General features: G+C 47.3%; 1 protein-coding gene across 2 annotated transcripts in view; it reads right to left on the bottom strand.

Annotated features, from left to right (window-relative positions):
* Window positions 1-11,571: 11,571 nt before the first annotated feature.
* The window catches only part of Caper (RNA-binding protein 39-like protein Caper), a 69,892-nt gene continuing 64,156 nt past the window's right edge, over window positions 11,572-17,307 (bottom strand). For both annotated transcript variants that reach the window (XM_089580123.1, XM_089580124.1), the window contains 2 exons: window positions 16,933-17,274; window positions 11,572-14,242 (listed from right to left, as the gene is read on the bottom strand). In XM_089580123.1, the coding sequence (XP_089436249.1) occupies window positions 14,157-14,242; window positions 16,933-17,274 (428 nt within the window). In that variant the 3' untranslated portion in view covers window positions 11,572-14,156. The remainder of the gene's footprint in view (window positions 14,243-16,932; window positions 17,275-17,307) is intronic.

Below are 17,307 nucleotides of genomic sequence, written 5' to 3'. Positions count from 1 at the left end.
TCTGAGTTTTAAGCGCAGGAAAGCTTAGTGATTATTTCGGAATTCCTATATACCTCGGACACCTCGCAGGCTAACGGCAAAAGTACCCGACTGATGGTAGTCCATTACTGTTTGTAAATAGTTGAATACGATGCCATAGTTGCGCACTGTAACGCGATTGTAACCAGAAGAATTTTGATGTAGGGTTAATTGTTTGGGTGGGTTGAGTAACAGCAATATAAAAAATGGCTGTGGTTTAGCTCTGGTTAAACCTGGAGTAACGCGATAGCCACAGCTGGCTGAGTGGAACTCCCTCAGTCGAATTGCAAAGTCAGTCTTTCGCCGCTCCGTTTCGTTGGGCGTTCCTTCTTCATCTTTGTCCCTGGACATGGATTCACTCACCTCCCCCTCTCCACTCCTCCCTCACTCGGTTTCGTTAGAGTTACTGTATATGCTACCAAAGGTAGCATATACAGGAACTCTAGGTTTCGTCGGCGCGCAGCGCTACTGGCAGCTGCCCCGCGCCACGTGACCCGCCACGGCGCCGCTACGCCGAAGGCTCGAAATGGTAGGCGCTAGCAACGTTGGGCGCTAGGGTGCCTCGATGCTGCACTCTTACAAAAAAAGGTAGTGAAAACGTAGTAACGGCTGCTGTTACAACCTTTTTTTAACCCCTACTACCTATGTACTATGTTGCTACGACCTTGTTACTACTCGAAAGAAAATTAAGTAGTAACAAGGTAGTAACTTCTGCTGTTACTACGTCTTTTTGGCAGTTACTACACTTATACTACCTCATTATAACCCTGGTAGTATCCATTACTACCTTGATCTGGAAATGGATGATCGGAATATGCACATGTACGTATACTAACATTCCCGGTGACATTGCTACTCAATGCCCCATGTTTTTATATAATGAAAAGGGTTTCCTAATTGGCAGCAAATCTAACAAAATTGCCAGTGCTGTTTTTTGTTTTCAATACAATATACGCAGCGCGTATGTGTTCCACTATTTAGTTTGATTTCTTAATTGCACTTTTTCACCAACCCCAAGCTATTGTGCCTGACTTGTGCTCATTTTTCCTTCTGGTTTACTACAAGATGCATAAAAATGGGCGTTGAGTTTCTGATGTCATGTTCATGCACTCCTTGTGACACATTAGAAAGTCACCACGAAGTCAGGTATTCATATCTTTCGAAAATAAAAACTCAGCAGAGACTCTTTTTCGTTAACACAGAAGATTTCCTTATGTCATTGGCCATCAGCCACTGAAAGGTCCTTCTCAACAACATTGTTGTCCCGTGCGAGAATGTAGATGCTGCTGCTACATTTACACGCAATGAAAAGAACAAGAAACAACTGTGGCTGCACATATCACGGCACATAAGTTAAGAAGTTATCGTCTGCTGGCGTGGCGTAGTGGTTAGTGTGGTAGGAGTGAAAGTGCAGAAACAGGATAGAAACAACTTCAGCACAGAAAGTCAAAGGTCCGCGGTTCGAATCCTCCTCAATGCAGGTTTTTTTTTTTTCTTTTTTGTTTTTGCTATAGTTTTTTTTTGCTCTTATTTTGCACTATTACTATCTTATATGCATACGATTCTAATGTCAAAAGTCATTAGATTATTTATTAAGGTGTTTTCTCTCGAGAGGCAGTAAATGTTACTACCTCGCAGTTACTACGTACAGTTACTGAGAGGTAGTAAACGTTACTACCTTGCAGTTACTACGTACAGTTACTACCTAGGTAGTCATATATGTGACAGTCGTTACTACCCTAAAATGTAGTAACCTCAACTACCTTTTTTTTTAGAGTGTGGCATCGAGGCACCCTAGTAGGCGCGTGGCGCGCACACCACCTGCGGGCTACGAGGTCACTCCGCTCATGCGCACAGCCGGCGAAGCGGTGGTGCCACGGCTCACCGCGCAGTCACGCTGATCTCGCCAAGCGGCTGGCGTAGTGTAGCTATCGCTAAAAAAGGCTTTTACCTGGTACTTCGCGCGCAGCTACAGCACTGCATACCTCACTAGAATGTTGTTTAAGTGGTTGTCATCTTGGGTCAGCATATGCAATAATTGCTTATAAGAGGACATCATCTTTCCTTGTGTCATGCATAACGTGCAACAGCCTGGTCTGCCGCAGCTAATTAATCGCTTTCGGTCGAAGCAGCGCAAAAAAAAATTCAAGCGCTGAAAAAACTAAACTAGAATTTCCTCAGTCCTGTTCGAAGCAAGACGTTTGTTTGAGAAGTTGCTTGATGCGAAAATTGAAAACAAACAAATGTGTCTATGTTTGACAGAGGTCCTCGCTTGCATTCTCAAGTATTATCCACGCAGATATCGAGTATTCAAGCCATAGTTCGCTTATTGTGCCTAGGCATAGTAACGACCGATTTTGTTATGAACCCTGCCACCAGAACAAATACTTTCAGCAAAGCGCGAAACATGAATGCTAGACCTGAACCACGAGCAGCATGAACAGCATCGCCCAAACAGCGAGAACGGACTCTTTAGTATCGAGTTCGTGAACGAAGGAGTCCAACTGCAACAAAACAAATACGTCCAGCAATGCGCGCTCCAACATGAAGCGCAAGTTTTGAGTCAATCCGGCGAACGAGATGGGACTACAATCAAACCAATACGCTACGTAATGTGCGCGACATCAAAGCTACACCTGCAGAGCCAGCAGCGTGAACGGCGTGGCTAAGACAACGAGAAGCACGGCTTTCGTAGCCAGCAAGCGAACGAATCCATCTACATGCCAAACGGCATTAACTGCGAAAAAAGACTGCAGTCGCTCGCGCATTGTTTTTTTCCGGACGGAATGACGAAAAACCTTTTCCCACTACCTCCTCGGTTGTTGAAGGTACGGACACACTGGCGGAAAACCGCGCACCGCCGGCGGCAAGGCGCTTGCCGCGAAACCTGTCGCGGCGGTGGGTTGATCTGCCGCGCAGTGAATGGGTCGAGGAGCCATTTTCGGCGGCTTGCCGCGTGCCGCGGAGCGGGGAGACCAATGAGGGGCGCCAGGCTTTGTCACGTGGGGAGCGTCTGTGTCGCCACCTCTTGGCTCGGCGACGGCGGTGCCGCCATGTGCCGCGCGCGCTCCTGCAGAATCGCGGACCTCGATCGGATAGGAACAAAGGGAGCTTTGCGCGGCGGTGCGTACCCGCGTACTCTTTGCTGCCGGTGTTGCATGTAACTTTAGTAGGATTTCTACCCCCGACAATCGCGCCGGCGCCTGCTGCGGAGCCAAAAAGTGCTCGCTTACACGTGACCACGACGCCTCAGCCAATGGGCGCGCTAGGAGAGAGGAAGAGCCCGAAAGTTCAAAGCTTTTCGTTTCTTTTGCTCCAATGAGGGGCTTAACGTTGGTATATCCGCAGGGAGCAGAGCTGTGCATTTGTTTTTCCTCGCCGCTCAGAACGCCATTCGCCGACAAGCGATCACGTGATTTTCGTGACGTCTAGTGTTCAACACTCCGCGGAGAAGCTGACTTGACAGGCGCAGTGCCGAGCGAACTCTTATCAGCTCGACGTCTCATGCGAGGCAGCGCTGTCGGCTACATTTCATACATTTTCCGTGCACACCTGTGGCGTCAGCGCCACGGTTTGCCTTTGACGCGCCACGACCACGTTTCGAAGAACGTCTGGAAGAAATCGACGAGTGCCTGCGTCGAGAGTGTGCGCCTAACCCCCTTTCGCGATCATCATCGCCGCCAGGCTCCGGGACCAAGTGGAAGAAATGCTTCGTGACGTCGGCATCCAGCCTTCAAAGAGCCCCTGGGCGGCACCGGTTGTTCTAGTGAGAAAGACGGATCAGCTCGATTCTGCGTTGATTATCGCCGCTTGAGCAAAATAACAAAGAAGGACGTCTACCCTGTCCCCCGCATCGATGACACACTGGACCGGCTCTGCAACGCCAAGAATTTCTCATTGATGGACCTCAAGAGCGGCTACTGGCAAATTGAGGTCGATGAAAGAGATCGCGAGACGAGAGCATTCATCATTCTGGATGGCCTCTTCGAGTTCAAGGTGATGTCATTCGGTCTCTGTTCGCACCAGCGACGTTTCAGCGAGTAATGGATACAGTGCTGGCAGGCCTGAAGTAGCAGATTTGTCTGGTATATTTAGATGACGGCGTTGTCTTCGCCTCGAACTTTGAGGAGCACCTAAAAAGGCTTCGAACAGTAGTAGACGCAATCAAATCGTCCGGCCTAACTTTGAAAGCAGAGAACTGCCACTTTGCCTATGAAGAGCTGCTGTTTCTAGGCCACATCGTTAGCAAGGAGGGAGTACGGCCAGACCCGCAGAAAACAGCTGCTATCGCAATGTTTCCGCCACCGGCCGATAAGAAAGCTGTGCGCAGATTCCTTGGACTGCGCGCGTATTACCGACGATTTTTCAAGAACTTTTCGCGCCTCGCCGAGCCACTGACCCACCTATTTAACTTGAAACACTGGTCCTCCTGGTCACGGCACCAGTTAACTTGAAACACTGGTTCGTAAAACGTCGTCGGAATGGCCGGTTGGTATGATCGAATGCTCGTCGATGCGACGAATGACAATGGCACGAAGCGCTTCGCGTCTTCGTCCGCTCGTCCGGCGACACGTTGCCTGTTGGGGCAGCCACTCCAAACTTCTTGATAGACAAAACTTATTTTTTGAAGACGGGACCAAATACAAGAACTTAGAGAAAAATTGGCAGAGGCTCAGCTTGGTTAAGCCCGAAAATTGCGAAAGCAACTTCATCCGCTTCTGCGGCCCGCATCCGCCGTGTCTACCGCCGCTCTAAGACCTCCTCCATGTTTGCAAACAAGCGAGGTGGCGCTGCAGTCGCTAGCGGGCTCGCGGTAGGCGAGAGGCCAGGGAAGGCGTCGAGTTGAGGTGGTGCAGCGCCGGTTTTCAAGGCTTGTAGGGGCGGTTTGAGTTTCTGAGAATCATAGCAATGGTTGATGGTTTCAACTTAGTATTCCTCGAAGTACTCAGGCTCGCGTTAGCCATGTAGGGCGTATTTCGCCACAGTGTATTGTATTATGGCTAGAAAGCGTTACTGCCGTTGGTTTCTACCCTAGGCATTGAATAATATAAGAAGTTTTTGACACTGTGCACTAGCCAGTATGATTTTACCTATAGGGACAGTAGTGAGGGAAGACGACGTGCGCTCACCGTCGGTTGACACACGTGTCGCGCTGTGCGAAAAGTGGGGCCAGCTTCGATCGTGTCCCGATCTCATCTGTCGCGCGAAACCGCTCATTTTAGTCGTCAGATCAGGCACTAGCCAGGCCGACTACTCCCCTTCTAAACTGGTCGATTTGGTAAAAAGTTTGGATTCCTGAAGTTATATTCTTTCCTAGCCCTGGGTGTTCTGTTTGGTGACGACAAAATTATAGGAAAATATTCAGTAAAAAGTCATAAAATTACGGTTTTTAGATCTGTGGTTGTCCAAAATTGTGAGGTAATGGGGTTTCTGATGGTCTCTGCACGTCGCGAATTCTGCGGGTTTCCGACGACGGACCACACAATGGTAGCATCGGATCAGAGGTTTCGTTGATTTCAGTGCCGAATTTTTCTTTGACCAAAGCGAAAGCGAAGAGGCCATAATCGAGGGAGTAAACATAAAGGTTTTTTTTTGTGATTTACCACATTGACTGCGATTGACATCACTCACCCCTCCGTAAATTTGTAACGAATGGAAATAGAATGATTCTATTTGTCGCGAACGATTCCAGAGGCTTTGAGGAGTGCAATAAATTTCTCGATTTTTTTCCTACTGGAGCAGTAGTATGTTAGTTATTTTATACACCATTTTACGAGGAGCGGGCAGGAGAGGGAGAAATACTCTCAAGCACGTGCGCTACGCGACACCCCACTGTTGCCTTCCTCCCCTGGGCTGATAATCCGGCGCGCGGAGCAACGTCCGCGGCTGCTTAGCTACCTGTCAAGCGCGTGTTTGCGTCTGTACAACAAAAGCAGCGATGTTGTACGGAGCACCAACGTCTTCTAGACATCATTGTTTTATTGTCGGTTGCGGAAACAGTCGACGAAAGTAGAAAAGAACAAACGCCGCCAGTATGTACGCGCACCATGTAATGTGAAGATCTCAGCACGTCTGCGGTGCCCATTTCTTCACCGCTTTTCCGCCGGTCCCGAGTTGCATTGGCAGTGGGCGTAGTTGTGGAACAAAAAAATACTTGCGCCAACAAAAAAGCTTAAACGTTAGCGCACTTCGTGAACGAAATGCAGACAGAAACAAACCCACTGCCTGTGCCTAATATCGGGCGCGGAACGAAGCGCAGCGCCTGGGTTACCAAACTATAATATGTGCATAATTTTAAGAGATCAAGTATTTGGACGGCCTTGGCAGAACTCTTTTAATTCAGCAGTACACTATGTGAGGACTTCACAAATTTGGCCACAACTTCGTTTCGCCGTCCCACATGATCGTAAATATCGGGAGGGTGTGGGGATCGCCACCTGAAAAAAATAAACATGTCGTTAGTGCAAAAATACTAATTTAATTTGCACAGCATGGCATGAATAGAAGCGGCGACATGAACTTTTACCCAACTGCAAAGTGAGGAAAAATGCAGCCATGGCAACGTAAGATGAAAAAATACACGGCATGCACAGGACGGTAAACTCTGCCACGCATTGTAATAAATTATTCGACTGAAATCGCATCGAATGCACTGTAAAAAAAAATCCACACTATGCATAACCGTGCCAGAGATACAACAAACGCAGCGACTTGAGCAGTGCCCCGACCCGATTGAGATTGGAATTCTCAACACAGGTGCGGCGATGCTGCCTGTCAGTAAGTGGTAATAGCGTTCCATTAGCGTACCAACCTATTAGATCGTGTAATTGCACATTTTCTGGTATTTGTGCACCAGTGAGTACTGGCGGGAGCGGAGAAGGCGAGAATGCGAATTGCTTTCAGTCAACTGGCTTGTATCGCTCGTAGTACGAACAGCAAGCGGCAGGAGGGGCTGAATTTCAATTTCATCGCGCGTACCTCCGCAAACAAACATTCTAATCATCAGAACCGGATTCGTTTCGGTCATGTACTCGCTGTTTCCAAAATGTTCAGTTTGTAAACGGGGTACTCTGTCGCAAGCTCAGCATCTAAACTGTCACACTCGCCGTGTCAAAGCAGGAACCGAAAGCGTTCATGAAAAACTAGATATTCATTGCTCTCCGCGATCTTGTTTCAACACAATTTGCTTTCGTTTTTCTAACATGCAACACCGTGCCGCTTTCGCCCTACAGGCAACCGGCGACAAAAAGCACGCGTGAACTGCGAGCATGGCACTCACCGATGCTGATCGTTCTCTGCGTCGAGGAATGGTCGCTTGCTCCCAGTTGGTTATCGCAGGAGCTAATGGCATAGCACACACGAGGATGGACACGAGGCGAACGCCCACCCAAAATTTCGAGGCTTGGCAGGAATAAAACGTGCGAATGACACTCTCAGAGATCGCACGCTGCTTCGTCTGTAGCCCACCCGACTGCAAATTATCAGCCCAAGATGGCGTCGGCGGTAGGCGGCGCTCGAGTAAAACAAACATGGCGGCGCCCAGGTATCGAAACTAAAATCATGTATAAGAATAGTTTTCATGTGACTATGCATGCGTAAGTACTGAGAATCTAAAAAAAAAGTAATACCGCCATCATACAGAACAGGGCTTTGGGAACATGCTGGCATAAAAAATTTCCGCAAATTCTACTTAATTATTCAAGACCCGGGGTGACTTGACGAGGGTGTTAATTATAATTACCCAATAACTGTACCAGGTATAGCTGAAATATAACGCATTACTGAAATTAGCAGAGCAATTTACTATTTGCACCAAATTTGGTTACATATCTCATGCATCAATAAAGAAACTCTTCATTGCCCCATCCCCTGTCAATCTCGCTACGTGCCTCTGTTGGTAGCCCGCCTGCGGTTGCTTCTTTCCAAACAGGCTTCGCGGTCATGTACTACTTCATGAAGCAGCTTATGACACATGCATGATGCAGTGAAAAGCATGTGGCTTTTAGCACTTAAAAGTACGCTGTTCGAAGCATACCAACGTGACCGCGCAAGATTGTCATAACTTACCAGACTTCTTTCCACTAGAATCAAACAATTATGTCGGTCATGTTAAGAAATAGTTTCAAGTATATAATAAATGCCCTAAAACGCGCCATTATACGTTCGTATAACTTCTACACACGTTAAGACATGCTGTGCTATCAACAAAATAACGCACTCCTTGGTGGTGAGTGACCCTGTCGGCGCCCGTGCACACCAGCTCAGGGTGATAAATACGTGAGCAGCTACATACATCCTTTTTTTCCCTTGCGCAATTTTAAGCGTACCATGCTGTTGTTCAGGTGAACGAGCGCAGCAATTTCCCTGCTATGAAGTACTTTGACTGGCAGCGCCGGTCGACACCCAGACTTCGCGCTCTTACTACCGCGGCCCATTTCCTAATGCGGTATTTATTTGCGAGAAACCTATTAAGGCTAATCTAATTTTACCTTTTATGATACTACGTGGATCCAAAGCTGGTCAGTAGATGCTGCTTCTCCAGTGCGCAGGCATGATGCAGCCGCCGGTAGCTGCGCTAGGCACGGGCAGGCGGAACCTGTTTTGCCTACCGCGCGAAAGTCGCTACTGACATCAGCGCCACAGCATCTTCGTGACGTCGCGGGGTTGACGTCATTTCGACCGCAGCGCTCCTAGCGGGAGAAGCGAGAGGCTCACCGCCCGCCGTGTCTAAGGGAGATGGGGTGAGAGTTGAGAGGAAAGGTGTGTGAGAACGAAGGAGGTGGTGCATTGGGGGGGGGGGGGGGGGGGGGGTGACTAGTTGGGGCACCGCGCTGGTTCTAGAATCTGGTTACCCTATGAATTAACTTAAATTTTGAACTTTTATTTAAGTTCAGTATGCACAGCCCGTGAATTATTTAACGTCAGCCGATTGATTGGTTGATTAACTATTTGCTTGATTGATTAATTATATAGCGCCGTTCTCCGCCGACGGCACGAGTTGGAGCCCTTCTCTTCCACAGATTCTGTGACGTCACTCCTACCGCAGCGCCTCTAGTGTGAGAAGCGAGAGGCTCACCGCCCGCCGTGTCTACCGCCGCTCTACACTGACGAGCCGGGTATTTGATACTCCTAAGGCCTGCAGTTTTTTTGTCGGAGCCCACTGCTGAAGTCCCAGAGCTACCTTGACACTTTTTCTTATGATTAACTCCAAGCCCTTACGGTCGGAGACGGCGAGTTTTAGAAGACGGGTAGGTATGTCCTAAGGCAGCTGGGATATTCTCCCACGCAGACAAAATAACTTGAGGTGGGAATTCCTGCTGAAGTGAGGCAGAAAATAATAATCCTCCCTATGCCACGGAATATGCATCCCGATTTTCATGAGGCGTGTAGGAAAGACAGGGCAGAAATGTTGCATCGCAAATATACAGGGCGCCAGGACGTCGTGTATACTGATGCGGCGGAGTAACACGGACGAACAGCCGAACAGCGAAGGTAACGGTGGTCGCAAAGGAAGGCGCCCGGTTAGTAAGCAGCTGCACAATCAGAAGAGCTACGGCAGAAAAGGCGGCCATCGCGCTCGCACAAAAAGACATAAAGGCGGTCATCAGCGACTCTAAGGAAGCGATACGCAATTTTGATTTAGGCAGAATATCAGCAGCGGAAGCACGCCTACTGCCGAACGGAAAAATTGAGAGTCCAATCCTCTTGCTTTGGACGCCTGCACACCAAACCTTTCAAGGCAATGAGGAAGCCCACGAGTTCGCCCGAGGACTGACCTTCTGGCTGATCTCACCGACTACGTCCGAGGATGGACACATTTCAAACAACGAGCGGTTATACTCTTTCCGCGATCACACAGTTCTACATGCTTAGTTGAAGAGAATACTCCGCACCGCACAATAAGCTGAGCAAGGAGGAAGTAGCATGGCGGCAGTTGCAGGTGGGCACTTTTCCAGCCACGCCGAGTAGGTTCATGACCGGCTTCAATGACGGGAAATGTAGGGCCTGTGGAGATCGAGCCACCTTAGCCCATATGATGTGGGCATGCGCCCAATCCACACCTTTAGAGAATTGCTACGCAGCCAGGACCTCCAAGAACAAAAAGAGACCATCAGATATTCCTTTGAAGCCGCCCGGTCCCAAGGGATCTCGGCCGTCTGACAAGGACGGGATGGCGAGGCCGCCGTTTATCTGATATAATAAAGTTTGTCTAAGCCGAACCGAGGCCCTTTTCTTCTAGATGGTGTGATGTCACTCCTACCGCAGCGCCTCTAGTGGGAGAAGCGAGGCTCACCGCCCGCCGCTCTACTATAGTGCCTAGAATACTATAGCTCTACACTGACGAGCCGAGCTGGTTTTATTGCGAAAGCAATACTACTTGCACTTTCATGCCTTTGCCGTGCCGGTGACCATCGTGCAGCGGCGGTGACCACCATTGACCTTCATTTCACCTTGATTGCATTAGATTAGAGTGGATTATATAACCGATCCATCACCACAAGGACCACCACCAGCTGTACCATGGCGTACGTACGGATATTGCTTTCGCAATTATCGGGCTTAACCAAGCTAAGCCACAGCGAATTTTTTTTCGCAGCTAGTATGACGTCACGTCTAAGGTCACGCTTAAGGTCAAACGTGTCCACCGCCGCGCTACGCTGAAGGGCTCAAACTGTGAGCAGTATTGCTTTCGCAATAAAAACAATTGCTTATAAACAGATGTTTGAAATACGTGTGCGGTAAAAACTCCGAGGGCACGAGTCTACTTACGTCGAGGAATATGAATGTTTTTTGAGTAAAGGGTGCAGTTGGGTTCAAATGTCGAAGTCTCGTTGGGCGCCTCGAGCGCACCATAAATCATGCAACCGAAAGCGCATATGTAGTAACCCCTGTAGTAAGACAGCCTCCAACTGGACTAAAACCTGCAAGCTAAATGCAGAGAAATGCTGACACCAACCGGAATGCTGTACGACGAACGGTTGCTCAAATTTTTGGTGAATGTTTTCGGGATTACTGCCACCCCATTGAGGTCAACCAGTGACATCGCTGGGATTCCGCCTGCTCCCCAGATATGTTGCTCAAACCAGCATCGTCGCTACGGCGGACACTGTTTTGCGCCGCGCCTTTCAATCATTTCTGCTTTCTCCTGTCTGCACGTGGCAGGGTGTAACTCAGCTGGGGTGTTATGCCACCATTAAAATTTATAAACCAACCGCGTCATCTCGCATACCAGCGGCGCGGGCTCGATTCCAATGATATCACAGGGGACCAACTTCCGGCGTCAGCAGTCACACAATGCTTTCGCATTAAAAATCGATTTAGAGTGAGAACGGACATAAATGTCTAGACAGGGGCGCACCGATTTTATTTCAAAGATAATGGACCTACTTGAGAGTAAAAAAAAGCCTTAATTTTAAGATTTGCTGATGTATCCTGGCATTTTTAGTGGTCATGAAAAAAATATGCAAATATTGAGCATTTCGTGTCTTCCACAAAAACCGGCACTAATAGCGAGATAGTTCTGAAAAAGAAAGAATAAAAAAAGACCCCAAGGAGAGAAAATTTTTTTACTGAATAACCTATTGGTACCCGCATTTGGGCTGTGAAAAAAAGTCTGCACTCAATTTATTACCCCCTCAAATTCTGCAAAAAAAGAGAACACCTAAAACAAAGGGCCCTATATACTAATAAGGGTGCATGCCGACACTGTACCACACTAACACTGGCATTTCGAAGGCTGTCAGACCGGTAGTTTATTGATTTAATAGCCAATTGAAGAGCCCGTTCACATTTGTCCAAAAATACAGAGAGCGAAGTGGATCCGGCCGCTTCTGACACCGCCCAGGGCAGAAGGCGCCGACACCGTTATCAGCGCTAAGGCATGCAGCCCACATCTCTCTCTCATCACCCCACGTAGCTATAAGCGGGATTCAGGCGTCCGCTGACCCAAGGAGCCAGTTATGTGCACTTCCTTTCCTTAAAATTATCGCAGTGTAAAACGACAACGCCAAAGGCTTCAGCGTCATGTTTCTGGCACAACGTTGTCAATACCAACGCATGCAGCGCACATCTGTCACTACCGCCACGTAGCTTAAAGCACGACTGAGGTGTACATTGTTACAAGAGGGCAGTTATGTGCCTTCCCTTTGGTTTAGGTGCCCACCAAGATGTGTGAGACAGATACTGCGCCATTTCCTTCCCTCAAAAACCAATCTAACAATTTTACCCTCTGCTTTCCAAGTTCCCGCTCCATTGGTTTTGCAGCTTGAAGTGTGGCTAAGGAGTCCACTACTGGTTACAACGGTGACGCCGTGAAACGCAGAAACGGGCGCCAAAGAGCTGCGCTCTAAAATGGGAATGTGCCTGCTTTTAGCTTGCGTAAGCATGCATATGGTTATAGTACATAGATAGCGTTGATTTATGCCCTTTTCTATCCATATCTGTGTACGCTGCTAGCGGTGGCGTGGTGGCCAGGAAATGCGTAGAAAAGCGAGAAGCAGCAGCGTCGAGGCGGTTTCACCTCGCCTGGGCACCAACAGATGAGGACAGGTCCTAGTTCTGGCAACTGAATCCGCTTTGCTCGCCGGATTTTTGGACAAGTGTGAAAGGGTCCGAAAGTTGCGGCAAGAGCAGCTCCAATGAACATAGTCAACAGCCTGCAAGAGTGTGTCACGAGTAGGGAAGTACAGAGAATTCGAAGGCCTTCGAGCGGCAGCAGTATGCACTCTCGTAGCGCTCGTAGAAACATTCTGGGGGAATAAAATCAGAGCAGTACAATTACGAAAAAATAACGAGTCTTCAAATTACCATACAACTTGTTTTGCACAAAAAAAGACAGGCCAGGCTGCAGATTGGTGCAGCAAGCATAATACCATTCTAGCCAGCTATACAAAAACATCAACACCAGCTTCTTCACAAGTGCATGAATGCTATACAGCCTGTCCAATCCAACGAAATTCATTTCAAGAGTGACCAATATTACTGCAGTAAACACTGTTTATAAACTTTTCAGGCTAAACTTGTAAACTGGCTGCTTGCAGGTCTGAAAATATATAGGCGGCGACAGTAGTGCACAATCCAGTGGTAAAAGATAAAGAATCACTTGACGGCGAGAGTTGCCGTGTAGCAGTAGCACAACTCATTTGAGTTCAATAATAGCAATTGCAAAGCTCGAAGGCTTTCGGCTCTATAGCCTTTGAAAGTGCCTCTGTGACAGGGATACAAACCAGATGGGGCGATGTGCGCCATGCCGCTAAAATGTCCTATAAACAGCTCTCACTGTAAATCATGCACACCAATTTGCAAAACTGACATTGCAGACGCTGCAGTGGCACACTATTTTGGTAAAGTTACCCATGTGTTCCTTCGTCTTAATACCATTCTAGCCAGCTATACAAAAAACATCAACACCAGCTTCTTCACAAGTGCATGAATGCTATACAGCCTGTCCAATCCAACGAAATTCATTTCAAGAGTGACCAATATTACTGCAATAAACACTGTTTCTAACCTTTTCAGGCTAAACTTGTAAACTGGCTGCTTGCAGGTCTGAAAATATATAGGCGGTGACAGTGGTGCACAATCCAGTGGTAAAAGATAAAGAATCACTTGACGGCGAGAGTTGCCGTGTAGCAGTAGCACAACTCATTTGAGTTCAATAATAGCAATTGCAAAGCTCGAAGGCTTTCGGCTCTACAGCCTTTGAAAGTGCCTCTGTGACAGAGATACAAACCAGATGGGGCAATGTGCGCCATGCCGCTAAAATGTCCTATAAACAGCTCTCACTGTAAAACATGCACACCAATTTGCAAAACTGACATTGCAGACACTGCAGTGGCACACTATTTTGGTAAAGTTACCCATGTGTTCCTTCGTCTTTACATCCGTGATCCCGCAAACTAGAAATTGTGCAGCCTTATAGACTGCCAGATTTAATAACAAAAGATACAGAACATGCATTCACAATTCATATCATATTCTGCAGGCTTTCAAGGATCATATACTCAGCTATTTACATACAATGGAAGAAATAAAGAGGGGTGAACAAAAGATGGCTGCACCTGCAGTGCCAACAAAGCATCTCTTACAGAAAAAAAAAATGATGGAGGTGTTCTTGCATAACCACTGGCCTCTTTCATTCACAAGAGGGCATTTGTGGTTGCAGAGTCTGGAAAGAGAGTGTGGTAGCTCATGACTGGGACATATGCAGCTGTGATGATTCGACCTGAAAGAAAACACAATTGTGCCTGTAAATCATGTCTTCAAATCTATGCAAAAGGTGTGCAAAAATTACAGCATCTAAGATTACACACATCTGTACAGTCACGAGTAAAAAAAAAAAATCAGCCCTAGTGACGTGCCACAGGAGCAACAGATAGCAACGCTCAGCACTGCGGTTACGAACACGCCGATAACAAAAGTGCCAGGTGTGTTCGCAAAGCACGGCGCCGTGCCAGCTGTACAGTGCTATTTTCACTGCTCCGGTGACGTCGTTGTGCCAATATTTTTCACTTGCAACTGTACTATTCAGATAAAAACTGAAGTCCCAGGGTTGAGCACTGTCTCCTATATTATCAATGTCTGACATATCTCCTCAAAATGATGAATCAGACCCTTTCCTGCCACTTTCTCCTGCCCTTCCCCGCTCACTAGCTTTTCCGTCTATCCCAGCTTAGCCAAGTCACGTAGGACGTCACCGGATAATGCCGTGTCAGGGAGCCTATATGAAGAGTCGTGTGGTACTGCAGTAGGAGTGATGTACTGCAGTTGCCTGCTGGAGTTGGGCACATTGCAGATGACTGATCAACAATGTGTCCATGCTATTCCCATTAAAAAGCTGATGATATGACAGGCATTGATAATACAGACAGGCATTGATAATAGAGAAGGTGCTGGGTTCACTAACAAAAACTAGGGTACGGTGGTTGAATACCCCTGTCACACTAGCAAATTTAATGTCATACGAACCTAATGGCACTCGATGCATCGAATGGCATTTGGTCTCTTTCGGTGCTACACGGAAAAAAATAATGGCACTCGAAAATGATGGCATTGACGATAAATGAAAAATAAAAATAAATAGTATAACTGAATGACATCAGCGCACATAAAAGATGTTTGAAATTGTTGTGCAGTGTTTCAAAAGCGGGTGAGAACATTTGTGTGCAGTATTATAAGCTTAAAATATTATTTCTGGCCATTCTGCACCACTATAAGCCATCAAAAGCCGAGCCAAGTACAAAGTCAACCACAAATCCGCTAAATGTAAACAAACAAAATGGCTGGCATGGCGGCGCGCGGACATGCACGGAGCATGGAAATGGCTTCCAAAAGGTGAACTGCTCAGTTACGTCTAAGTACTTTTGAGCTTAACGAACATGGCACACCAACCAGCAAGAAACACACAACCCAAATTGACCGACGGTCGTGGGAAAGACGCTGTTTCACACAGATTCACACCAACATAACTTTTTTTAGCAGAATTAAATAAATGCACTTTCTAAATTTGGCAGTGTGCACTTATTTTTTTTGCGTCACTTGTTCCTGTTGCGTATCTGGTGTCCAGAGTACGCATACAGTTCGAGATCGAATGCGAATGAGTTCTAACTCATTTGATGACGAATGTCATTCGAACCTAATGACATTACATGTTCCCGTGTAGCAGTCGATTAATGACATTAGGTGGTAATGTCATTCGATTAGAATGACATTAAATCTGCTAGTGTGACGGGTATAAGTTGCGATATTTCTTGACTGCCCATTTTTACAAAGGCAACCTACCCTATGCCTTGGTTTACCTTAGATGTACCCATGCCTTTACAGTCAAGCCACCAAGAAGGGAGGGAGGGGGGGGGGGGGGGTTCAAAAATGATTCTTCACAGAACTCTGAGATGACTACTGGCAGAATTCATGCCAACTTACACATAAAGTAAACATTTCCATATCACTCTATGCCAAAATGAAGGCTCTCTTCAAGCTGTCCTCAATTGGTAGCTACCCGAGCTTTGGAGATGAGAACAGTGTGACAATCACTATTTTTAGCGCTGGAGCTATACCGTTACTGTGTCGCACACCTCACAAGGGGCAAGCAGTGTTGCGTGTGATGAGGCTTCATAGCACTAAGTACAAATGGCATGTGACGAGCATGCAGTTTCGGTGCAATGGAAGAACGGAAAAACCACTCAGATGAAAACGCTCAGTAGCGCTGAAGCAGCAAGATACAAAAAGAGATAGAAAAGACTAGTGAGACGTGCCAATCGGTGTCCAAACAGCTCACAGCTGGGCTCGGTTGGCTGGTTGATGCCGGCTAGCGCGAAGCTCAGAAGAGTGATGAAACTATGCGGTGTAAGTGTTCTTAGAGACGGGGCTGTTTATTTATTTTCACACCTGCCGTGCGAATGATTCTGAAACATAGAATCGCGGTTTGAGCAGGGTTATTTGGACTATTGCTTGCTGCGCTGGGCATAACTGGAACCGGGCTCCCAACGGCCTCCCTTCTGGAGCTCACTCAAATTAACCGATGTGAGACCTGCAGCACTTAAATCAGAGAGCATGCGATACCATACACTCACATGGGCGCTGGCCGGAACCGTACTGGCAGCTCGAATAATTCGATTTTCGAATTAACTACCTTTTATTGAATAACCTTTGAAAAGCTGTTCTTTAATTACTTTCAAAACAATTCACTGGAAAAAAAAAAGCCCACATTTAATACCATTTGACTACAAACATCCAAGCAATAATATGCGTAATCGTAATAACTGTACTGGAAAGCTCGGACTTTCTAAGCACTTAAGAAGTGCATATACGGAAGGGCAGGCAGCTTCTGTGCCTAACATACAATGGTGTGTGTGAAATCACAGGCAAACAACCTCCATATGAAACAAACTTAATAGGGGAGGAAAAGAAACTCACCGGCAAACCAGCGGCCATGAAGGGCATTGACGGAAGCCACTGCTGAGGCAATGGTTGGGCACTTGACATACACATGTCCTTCTGGTGATGCACGATCTACATAGACATGCAGAGCCCCACCATGCTTTCGGCACTCCTCTATCACATCTCGTCGGATCTCCTCGTCCCAGGAAGGGTTTGTCTCCGTTAGGGGGTCAAACATGTTGGACAACAAGAAACACTGGGTTGCTATTGTTGGCGCTGCTGCTGCTGCCACAGCAGCTGCTTGCGGCTGTCCTGGCAGACCTGTTGGGTTCATCTGAAGGGCATTCACTGCAGCTTGAGGGATCTGAAACCCTGTGCCTGTCAAAAAGAGAACGTAATTTTGTGAAACAG

This window comes from Amblyomma mixtum, chromosome 3 (assembly GCF_055824585.1).
Source record: "Amblyomma mixtum isolate Tamu chromosome 3, ASM5582458v1, whole genome shotgun sequence".
Classification (NCBI taxonomy): domain Eukaryota; kingdom Metazoa; phylum Arthropoda; class Arachnida; order Ixodida; family Ixodidae; genus Amblyomma; species Amblyomma mixtum.
This window is presented reverse-complemented; position numbering and strand designations above follow the sequence as displayed.